Source organism: Oncorhynchus masou, chromosome 31 (genome assembly GCF_036934945.1).
Source record: "Oncorhynchus masou masou isolate Uvic2021 chromosome 31, UVic_Omas_1.1, whole genome shotgun sequence".
In the NCBI taxonomy this organism is placed as follows: domain Eukaryota; kingdom Metazoa; phylum Chordata; class Actinopteri; order Salmoniformes; family Salmonidae; genus Oncorhynchus; species Oncorhynchus masou.
Genome location: NC_088242.1, coordinates 40,043,098 through 40,054,373, shown reverse-complemented (window position 1 = coordinate 40,054,373; position 11,276 = coordinate 40,043,098). Strand labels below are relative to the sequence as shown.

Here is an 11,276-nt window from a genome sequence, read left to right as displayed (position 1 = left end):
AGATTTTCTAAATATGCTTTTCAACCAAAGCTACACAAGCATTTGTGTAAGAGTATTGATAGCCTAGCATAGCATTAAGCCTAGCATTCAGCAGGCAACATTTTCACAACAACAAGAAAAGCATTCAAATAAAATAATTTACCTTTGAAGAACTTCGGATGTTTTCAATGACGAGACTCTTAGCTAGATAGCAAATGTTCATTTTGTACAAAAAGATTATTTGTGTAGATGAAATAGCTCCATTTTGTTCATCACGTTTGGCTAAGAAAAAGACCGGTAAATGCAGTCACTTACAACGCCAAACTTTTTTCCAAATTAGCTCCATAATATCGACAGAAACATGGCAAACGTTGTTTAGAATCAATACTCAAGGTGTTTTTCACATATCTATTCGATAATCTATCAGTGGTTGCAGTTGGCTTCTCATCAGAAGCAAATGGAAAAATACTGCAGCTGGAGATTACGCAATAATTGCGACGGAGGACACCAAGCAACCACCTGGTAGATGTAGTCTCTTATGGTCAATCTTCCAATGATATGCCTACAAATACGTCACAATGCTGCAGACACCTTGGGGAAAACGTGGAAAACGTAAGCTGACTCCTAGCTCCTTCACAGCCATATAAGGAGTCATTGGCATGAGGCGGTTTCAAAAAATGCGGCACTTCCTGATTGTATTTTTATCTGGTTTTTTTTCTGTAACATCAGTTCTGTGGCACTCACAGACAATATCTTTGCAGTTTTTGAAACGTCAATGTTTTCTTTCCAAAGCTGTCAATTATATGCATAGTCGAGCATCTTTTCGTGACAAAATATCTTGTTTAAAACGGGAATGTTTTTCATCCAAAAATTAAAATAGCGCCCCCTATATCCAAGAAGTTAAGTGTCCAAAGAAGGGCCAGAAGTATACAGAATGGTGTCGTCTGCGTAGAGGTGGATCAGAGACACACCAGCAGCAAGAGCGACATCCTTGATGTATACAGAGAAGAGAGTCGGTCAAATAATTGAACCCTGTGGCACCCCCAAAGAGACTGCCAGAGGTCCAGACAGCAGACCCTCCGATTTGACACACTGAACTCTATCAGAGAAGTAGTTGGTGAACCAGGCGAGGCAATCATTTGAGAAACCAAGGCTAGACTTCTAACAACCCTAGAGGGTTGTTAACAGTGTCCAAAGAAGGGCCAGAAGTATGCAGAATGGTGTCGTCTGCGTAGAGGTGGATCAGAGACTATGGCTATCCAAGGCTATCTGGAGTTATGCTTCACCTTCTGGCATTCCGAAGAACTAATCTGGGTTTGGCGGATGCCAGGAGAACGCTACCTGCCCCAATGCATAGTGCCAACTGTACAGTTTGGTGGAGGATGAATAATGGTCTGAGGCTGTTTTTATGGTTCTTGCTAGGCCCCTTAGTTCCAGTGACGGGAAATCTTAATGCTACAGCATACAATGACATTCTAGATGATTCTGTGCTTCCGACTTTGTGGCAACAATTTAGGGAAGGCCATTTCCTGTTTCAGCATGACAATGCCCCCATGCACAAAGCGAAGTCCACACAGAAATGGTTTGTCGAGATCGATGTGGAAGAACTTGACTGGCCTGCACAGAGCCCTGACCCCAACCTCATCGAACAACTTTGGGATGAATTGGAACGCCGACTGTGAGCCAGGCCTAATCACCCAGCATCAGTGCCTGACCTCACTAATGCTCTTGTGCCTAAATGGAAGCAAGTCCCCGCAGCAATGTTGCAACATCTAGTGTATAGCCTTCCCAGAAGAGTGGAGGCTGTTTTAGCAGCAACGGGGGGACCAACCCATATTAATTTGAATGATTTTGGAATGAGATGTTCAATGTCCACATTCTTTTGGTAATGTAGTTTATAACATCCCTGTTAATATAGCCTAAATACATAGCTGGGTCATTACTATAGTGATGGGAATTGTCTGTCCCCAGGAAATATCACTTCTTATTTAGTGTTAAATAGCAAATTAGGCTTTAATTATAAGGTCAGGTGTCCTTAAAACCACAACAATATGGATATTGAAAAGGAATTCAATGCATTTCCCCCCCCCAAAAAAAATCACTGAATGTAGGTGTTTTTGCCATGTCCCCAGATGTTATTCATCAACTTCCATGAGAAATATAAGCCATAACATAATACAATATTTAAAATCTGTCTCCATTATTTTATAGTCCTAGTTAAAATTCTCATCGATGAAATGTTTTTCACGATTATTGTATTTATTATTATTATTTTATTTTAGATGTTCTGTGTGCCCCTGAAATAACTTTCCACCGATGTCTTTTGTTGTAATTCTCCTTTAAGAAAACAACACCGTCCTGCAATGACACCACATTCAGGAAGTGTCACAATTTCTTTGGTGGGAAAACAAAGGTACAAAGCAACATAAATATATACACTCAGTTGTATCTATTTTACATTGTTTCATGGTAGTCTGTGTGCTCCACTCATACATTTCCACCCTGTTAGGCTAAATTCTGAAGAAAATGAACCCAATTACTAAATGGTAAAATATGTTTGATAGAGAAGTTAAAATCCTGTTCAAGTGGTCCCCATTATTCTAGCTCAATCTGGCTCACTCACAAGCGCTATGGCTAATTTAGGCTCCAAATGTCCACCCTGTTAGAAGTATACACTAACAGGTTGGAAAATGCACCTAAGCTTGACTGGTTTTCGGGAAAACAAACGTGTCCTTTTTCTGATAGAATACAAAAACAAAAAACATACTTTCTTTTTCAAAAGTTAAGAGGTCCAAAAAGCACCAGACAGTAGGAATGACCGAGCTTGGCCAAAATAGATTCATAAATGGGTGTCCATTGTTAGGCTTATGCTCTGATAGGAGTGAAATTTGTCATAGAAACGACATCAAACGAGAACATTTCATTCTCTCTCCGTTTTTGTTACTCTCTTTTTCTCTCTTACTGGCTGTGACAGATGGCGAGTCCCTCTTCCCTCCAGAAGGCACTCTCTGTGAATGCGGGCGCATGTCAATCACCCGCGCTCATGTCATGACTCTTGCCAATGATGTGTCAGCCATATGGCCTTGCATCATAGCTTGTATGTAACCCACCCAGCCCTGGTAGAGTATACCGCACTACTGTATCTGCGTAGTTGGGGTAGGGATAGCACAGCGAAAAAGCAGCGAGCTTGGCTTCAGCCGCACCTATTGAAGTGTCCATGCAGGAGCGGTGTGGACTTGGACTGGCCACCCGGAGATGGTCTAAACAAACGCGCGTTCGCCTCTCACCCAGCTCCAAGACGGCGGTAGGTTTACATATTTTCGATGGCCCTCAACGAATTATGGAACGAGAGAATTTATACAAAGGTGTAATGGAACATGTGTTATTTCATAAAATTGCTATTTAGAGAAACTAGGCTACAACGTATCTTGCGCATGAATGAAATGATATTGTTCAACCCTCGTTGTTTTATCTCATATCAAGAGTGACAGAGTCAAAGACACAATTTAATCCTGCTCCACGCTCTTTATCCGCGCTATCATGTAACGCGAACACGGGAAGGGATTGATTCCATGCACAGCGCGGACAACTACATTTAATAAGAAAGCCTTTAACGATCAATTTGACATGCATTATAGGCCCACTAAAAATCTACATGCATTATTCTATTCATATCGGAGGCTTATCGATGGAGCTTTGTCGTTTCATTTGAGAGAGGGTTGGGACTTTATTTTAAAAGTCACTGAAATCGTATATCCGTTTGAAATGGAGCCATTTATGGGACAGACTTCATTTGATAGAACCTAAAATCAAATTAAAAGGAAATCATACTAAGCAGCACATGGGATACAATAAATGTGTCTGTGTCAGAGCATTATGGCCCTACAAGATATGAAGGAGAGTGGGTGGTAGCGGACGAGAATTCTACTTTTCAATTCATATTACATCCTTGCCTTAACTTCGTTGTGGCTGGCAACGCGACATTCTTGGTCAGTAGCTCAAATTGACCATGAATATGACAGTAAATACCACTAGCCAGTAAGCACAAACTATTCAATGATAAACGTTTCTTATAAACATATTAAACTCTTGTATATTGCAACCGAACCATATTACACTCTTGAATAATGCAACAATTCACAAGCAGACAATTATTGGTTTTATATTCCTGTCTGTAGGCTACACGCATTACATTTTAGCTTCAAGACCAAATACAGACTTGCTATAACAGCATGTCATTAATGTTAGCCTATCAAAAATGAAAGATTAACCCTGTCATACAATATTAAAGTAAGCTACAGTAGGCTAATATTACAACAAACCAGGGTTAATTTTGAACAATATCATGCAAATCATTACATGTGGTAATTGCGACTGAAAACGTGGGTAGGCTATAACACCGGGAGTAGCTGTTTATATGGAAGTAAATCAAATGTCTAAACTAGGGTCCAAAGTTGGTTAGGTAAGCTACCAGATCAGGAAAAACTCTGGGCCCCATGAAAACAACACCGCCATATAAAGTCCAAAGAAGAAGCCTGAAGGAGGAGAGATTACTTGAAACAAACTTTTACCCTTTTATCTGTGGATTCATTGTCGGAGTAGAAGACCTTGTGCATTTCAGGTAAAATAACAACCTAATGTTTATATCCCAGGACAAATTAGCTAGCAACAGAAAGATAGCTAGCTAAATTTCAATAAATGTTTGCTTCTTGACCTGTCCCCAAATGAATATAGTTGGTTCAGAGTTCGTTTTGATATTTAAATCTGTGTGTCCTGATGGTGTCTGGTGTAGAAGGACACAATCAACATACGCATGGTGGCGCACGCGCGAGAGCGTTCTGGTCAGCATGTTACTGTAAACATAGTTGTCCAGAGATGATTTTATCCTCTTTTTCCAAATCCAGATAACCTACAAAAATATAGACTGAAGACTTAGTTCTGCTGTGGCAGCCTGCTAATTTTTGAAGGGGAAAGGGAAGAAAAGAAAGCTAAGGCTATTTTACATCAAATCTGTCATGTCAAATTGGCATAACCATTTAGGCCATTCACACATGTGTAGAATCGGTTATTATTCGATGCAAATAACAATGAAGTAAATAGTGAATATTATCAGAAATTTGTTTTAATTTATGGGTAGGGTATATTCTAAAATTAGTCCACAATTTCGTACGCCTGTGTTGGAATGTGGCCAGAAATGGTGTGTGTATGGGGGAGTCTACTCGCCGCACAATGTGCCCCATGGGACATTATGATAGGGCCAGCACCGAAAAACCTGCTGTGAGACTGCACGCCAAGGCACGTGCACGGAGAATTGGGGAAGAGCTTAGTTGGTCCCGTCTGTCGCCCCTCTGTAGCAACCCCTAAGATAAAACATATATTTAATAATATCCTGTTATTTTGACGAATAGCCTAATCAAAGTCATTTTAGACTCATGAATTAACAAGTTGTCTAAAGTTCTTATAGGAACATTAGCCTATTCTATTAGAGGCCTTTGGAACTTGGCTCAAGTGCACACATAGGTATACATCTAATTTCGGATAAGACATAGCCTATCACCAATACCATGCACTGTCTGAAACTGCTTCTTGTTCTCATCTGTCTTGTGATGTGTTTTCCAGTGCCACCATGTTGACAAGGCTATTCAGCGAGGTTCTGCCGGATGTCCAGAAGCTCTCGGGTTGGGTGGAGAACAGCGAGGGCGAGGACTCCAAAACCAATGAGGAAGACATGGGTCCCCTGCAAGACGACGACTTGGATGACGGCGACGCCAGACAGGGAAGCAGCCGGGATCAGTCCGAGATGGCTGGGGATGACGTCGACGATGAGGACTGTGGTGATGAGAACGAGGGAGAAAACACAGCCGAAAAGCCCGGGCCAAAGAAACGCAAGATGACGCCAGCACGAATTGAGCGCTCCAAGGTGCGGCGTCAAAAAGCCAACGCACGAGAGAGAACGCGTATGCACGATTTGAACTCTGCGCTGGACAATTTGCGCAAAGTAGTCCCCTGTTATTCCAAAACGCAAAAACTCTCAAAGATAGAGACGCTGAGACTGGCCAAGAATTACATTTGGGCGCTCGGGGAGATCTTGCGCAATGGGAAAAGGCCAGATGTAGTATCCTACGTGCAGACACTGTGCAAGGGCCTGTCCCAGCCCACCACAAATCTAGTAGCTGGTTGTCTGCAGCTCAACTCTCGGAACTTCTTGACAGAGCAGTGTCCTGACGGGGCCCGGTTTCATGTCCCCAACTCCTTTTTCTCCGTGCACCCTTACTCCTACCAGTGTCCCCGTCTGTCTAGCCCTCAGTGCCAACCTGGCTCCAGTCGGCATATGAGGACCCATAACTACGGCTACGGCGACGCGGTCTACCCAGGGGCAATCTCCCCAGAGTACGACAGCCCAGACTATGGGGGCCATCACAGCTCGCCTGTGTGCGTCAACGGCAACTTTTCCGTGAGTCAACAGGAGTGTGGGTCGCCGGACACAGACATGAACTATCACTATGCTATGCACTACTCTGGACTGTCTGCTTCGCGCGCCACTGCTGTCCACGGACGAGCGTTCGGCACATCGGGAGCGCGCAGCGGTTCCGCGCACTCTGAAAACGTGCCGCCACCATTTCATGACATGCACATATTACACCATGACAGGACGCCCGTGTACGAGGAACTTAACGTCCCTTACCACAACTGAATTCACCAAAACCCTAACAACCCACCGGACCCCTAAATACCCAACTAAAAATCGTAACGTTAGGCTATAATAGCCTATCCATTTTGACACTGGATGAGGTTTTTAGAAAACGGAAGGTGGGGTGGCAGGAATTGAGAGAGAAATACCAATATTCTCAATGTTGGTTCTCTGTTTTATTGATGTCGTTCCTGAATTGTCGTTATGCACATTTGAAGGTATGTCAGAAATCAATATTTCCAATCAAATGTCGCCGTGTATGTATAATGCGAGTGCACTTAAAATAAAATGTGTTACATGAACGAAACATCTTATAAAACAAAAAATAAAACAATATTTTATAATTATCTGACATGAGGTGGTTGAACAAATAAATTATTTCTGACTTGAGAAATTGAGTCAATCTCACTGTATGCTGAAGGGCAAAAGCTCCACCATGCAATCACAAATGCATTATTTGAGTGCATAACTATCTAAGTGACAAGAACCACTTTCTGCATTAGGTTCGTTTCCAAATCCAATATTGAAACGAAAGACAATTCATTAAACTGACCAAACGCTTAATGGGCGTTTTAGGAATAGGTCTATAGCCTAGTATACTGTACACCCTAAAAAATAAACGTTTCCTGGAAAATCCTTCGGGGTAATTTAAAGTAATCAACCTTTAGATTCCTGTAGGAACCTTACATTTAATTTAAGAACCCATACTCTGCTATCAGTTTGTTTTTAAACGTTGTAGACATAAGGGATGCCTTGAATAACCCTGTTCAAAAGAGGGGTTTTGGAACCAGCAGTGCGCTCCTGAGTAAATGGCGCTAGTGCGTGTATCATTTTACAAATGTGATCTCACTCATGCCAGCAAAAAAGACGCGGGCACTAGCTGTCGCCAACCAGAGCCAGGACCATGGACAGTTCTTCCACACGTGTGCCATCAACGGAAACGTCACTAAGTACTTATCCTTTATATAACTAGGCATCACCAACTACCTTGGTTAGCTCGGACTCGCCAACCATAATAGTTTATGCCTATGTAGGCCTATTGGATATTTATTCAATCATTATTTATTGAAGTTCTTGTCTCTCATCATCATTGCATCTCTGCTAGCTAGCTACCTGCCACTTTTTTGTTTAGCATAGTAACGTTGAATGTTTATCCTGCCCCTGTCCAGTTAAGTTGTAGATCGTTTGGGTGCTGTGAGAAACTCACCCTCCACAAACAAGGTAAGACACACACAGAGAGAGGACGCAATCTAGGTTATGTTAAACGTGCAAAAATGAAAACATTCAGATGTTACGTCTATCAACTACCCATGTTGAATGTGTCTAATTTATGTATTTCAGGCTGATGTGTTGGGGCGGACTGCTTTGATAGAGAAAATCAACCTCAGCTAAAACACACACAAAATACCAAATCTAAGTTATGTTTAGCTTGCAACCCAGGAAACTGTGTTGTAAACCTGACAAAAAATATTTCAACCCATGATACACTCTTTCAACATCTCTTTCCATCTTTCTCCCTTTAGTCCCTGTCTTATCCTGGACAGTTAAGTGGTGGAGAGTTTAGGTGCTGTAATAGAGAAATGTAGCAACCTCCACAAACAGGTAAGGCACACACAAACAGCGAGAGAGATGACCAAATGTCGTGAATGCTCATGTTTTTTATGTTGTGTTTGTGTCTAATTTATGTATTTAAGCCTGGGGCAGCCTGTTCTGTCCTCTGTATTTCAGACGAAATCAAGACAATGTGTAAGGCTCTCTATGGATCTATAAAAAGGTTAGCTTCTATAAAGTCTCTGGGTGTATTTGCAGTGTGATTATAGTGTTCTGTGCCATTTCTTTGTCTTTCCAATACTAACTGAATAGTGAATTAATTTACAGTGGGATTATTGTGTGTTCTGTTACCCTGTCTTTGTCCTCCATACTGTCTTGTTATTATCACTGCAGCTGATTGCATAGCACATGCTCAACTTTAATTGATGATAATCAACACCCATAATCAATGCCATTGTTATTACAAAAATAATTGTTAGTCTACATGTTATCTTGTATGTTTCTCTTATGTTTTAGGTATCCCAATACCCGGCAAAACATGGGTGTGTGTATACTCTTTCAAAAGTACTCCTCGTTGAGAGACCAGACATTGAAGGGATGTATAAGAATTCTTCAAATTTACTCCTCATATTAATTCACACACTAAAACTTTTTACACCACTGTGCCTACCCAGACCATGATGCTGGCTTGGATATTTTGTTCTTACATTGTTTATTCCGTCACATTTCCAGCAGCTTAACAAGACCATCATCACTGTAAAAAATGACCCACGTTCTTAGTAAATATTGCAAAAGAAAATCAATGATTTTTACTTAAAATAAAAGGTTTCTGGTTTTACTTCACTTTTTTTATATAGTACTTAATTTATGTGTTGAAAATCCAAGGTAATATGTGGCTAAATTTGAACGAATATTTCTAAGTAACAATCAACAACTGAAAAATATATTCAAAGTATCATTGTTGGACTGACATGCTAGTGTAACCAGTGTGAAATGGCCAGCGAGTTAGCGGGGTGCCAGCTAGTTAGCGGGGTGCCAGCTAGTTAGCGGGGTGCCAGCTAGTTAGCGGGGTGCCAGCTAGTTAAGCGTTTCAATCGGTGATGTCACTCGCTCTGAGACCTTGAAGTACTGTAGTTGTTCCCCTTGCTCTGCAAGGGCTGTGGCTTTTGTTGAGCGATAGGTAACGATGCTTTGAGGGTGTCTGTTGTTGACGTGTGCAGAGGGTCCCTGGTTCGAGCCCAGGTAGGGGCAAGGAGAGGGACAGAAGCAAAACTGTTACATTGATGCTGTTGACCTGGATCACTGGTTGCTGCAGAAAAGGAGGACTCAAACAAGGTCCGAAAATACAGTCACTGGGCCTACACAGGGCACACCCTTTAATTTGTCAATTTTCATCTCACATGTTTTTAGATTAATTTTTCAAACTTAAACATTTCAATAGCTCCCTAGTCATGTGACCTACTGACTTCAAACAAGGTCCAGAATGTCCAATCAGTGGGCCTACACATTGCACATCCTTAAGTTTGTCCTTTAGTTTGTCCAGTTTACCCTTTTCTTTAATATTTATCTACAATAATTGGTAGTTCTAAGTACTTATTTTCCATGTTTTTTATTTTTCCACGTTCTTTAACAGCGGTACACAATAGGAGAGAGACAGAATATCTCCTTTCGTCGTTAATATGAACCATAAAGGAAAAGGGCAAAGTATGAGAGTCATGCTATTCATTGTCCAAAGCAGGGATGGAGAGTGAGCTGGTGAGGTAGGCTGGTTAATACATATACTGAACATGTAACCACAGTAATGGGGGCCAGGAAATCAATGAATAAAAATGGAATATTGACAAATTAAACAGAAATTGTAGACCTTTCATCTTTTCCAACATGTCAACAGACACAACATTTCACCGTGTTTTAACTTTCTCTTTATCCCTGGTTGATGTACATTTCAGAGCCTCTTCAGTGTGGATGGGGTATAGCATACATTTTCAACAACAAAGACTGCACTTCCAGTTTGTGTTCTTTACTCTGTTGAACTCTTGTCTTCATTCCTAGGCACAGCACATGGAACCACTGTTAGCAAAACAAAGCATAGCACATTATATATAATATAAAATATCAATGCAGTATGACGAATTAGCCATACATTGTGTTATATCATAAATTGTCTTCCATGCCGTCAAAAGATTATAAACATGTTAAATAAAGTTACTAACCCAGTCAGTCTTTGGGCCACATCCAGGTTCTTTATCAGTGACAAAAATGAAGCAGTTGTTGGCTTTGTTGACCGTTCAGGCATGAACTGAACATATGGCTGTCCCACACAACTACATCAAAATAAAGAATTTACATTTACTTTGTCATTACATAACAGACATTTTTAGTGTATCCTCAGCCAGTTCTTTAAGCAGTTGCTCCATGTGTTTTTGAAGGTTCTGTATCAATTTGGAAGGGGATGCTGGGGATGTTCTGTGTAACTTCCTTGGCCATCTACACCAAAAAATAAAATATAGTTTTTGACCTAATTGTCACATTACAGCTCACCATTCATTATTGAAAATATAACTATCAAACCTGCATTACAAAGACCCAGCAGGCGAAGGTGTCCTGCTGCATGGTGGGAGTTATTTCCCCTCCTTTCCACTTTATGTCCACCCAGTCATCTTTTCCATGACAGGATCTTCTCATTTTGAAGTATTCTCTTTTTTTATGTAAACATAATGGAATTCTGATTATTTATAGGCAAATGAATACACAGGCCAAAACTTTATGCTGATTTCCTGATCACTATAATCTAGTAGAGGTAATTTCCTTTATGCCCCATTCTACACACAGCCTAAATTGTAGGCACTGAACCATTTACAGGACAATAATACAAGTAGCATATAGGATCCAACCCTCACAGAGTGAATAAATGTAGAGCGTTTGTAGACTTTAAGAAAAAAATATTAAGGGACAGTTTCATCAGTACGTGCTTAAAGACAGTCAAATCACAAAGATGACAGTCTATGACAATAGAGAATGAATTGTAACCACCAAAGTGTGTTAAAGTGTGTTT

The 11,276-nt window shown here is 40.9% G+C and overlaps 1 protein-coding gene across 4 annotated transcripts; it reads left to right on the top strand.

The window, feature by feature from the left end:
• The first annotated feature begins 3,200 nt into the window (after positions 1-3,200).
• On the top strand, positions 3,201-10,722 carry LOC135523935 (neurogenic differentiation factor 2-like). Of its 4 annotated transcripts, none has more exons than XR_010452887.1 (3): positions 3,293-4,600; positions 5,599-8,272; positions 8,365-10,722. XR_010452887.1 is itself a non-coding variant. In XM_064950961.1 (2 exons), the coding sequence occupies exon 2, from the start codon at positions 5,606-5,608 to the stop codon at positions 6,671-6,673; it is 1,068 nt and encodes a 355-aa protein (XP_064807033.1). In that variant the 5' UTR covers positions 3,201-3,283; positions 5,599-5,605; the 3' UTR covers positions 6,674-10,720. The 4 variants fall into 4 exon arrangements, 2 of the variants coding, with proteins under 2 accessions (XP_064807033.1, XP_064807032.1); XR_010452886.1 differs by having other exon boundaries at positions 5,599-8,444; positions 8,738-10,721; XM_064950961.1 differs by lacking the exon at positions 3,293-4,600 and adding an exon at positions 3,201-3,283 and having other exon boundaries at positions 5,599-10,720.
• The last annotated feature ends 554 nt before the right edge of the window (positions 10,723-11,276 follow it).

Coding starts and splice junctions, on each gene's coding strand:
- LOC135523935 (XM_064950960.1), top strand. CDS start 4,476: ATGAAAACAACACCGCCATATAAAGTCCAAAGAAGAAGCCTGAAGGAG. Junction 4,601..5,598: donor GAAGACCTTGTGCATTTCAG/GTAAAATAACAA, acceptor TGTGTTTTCCAG/TGCCACCATGTTGACAAGGC.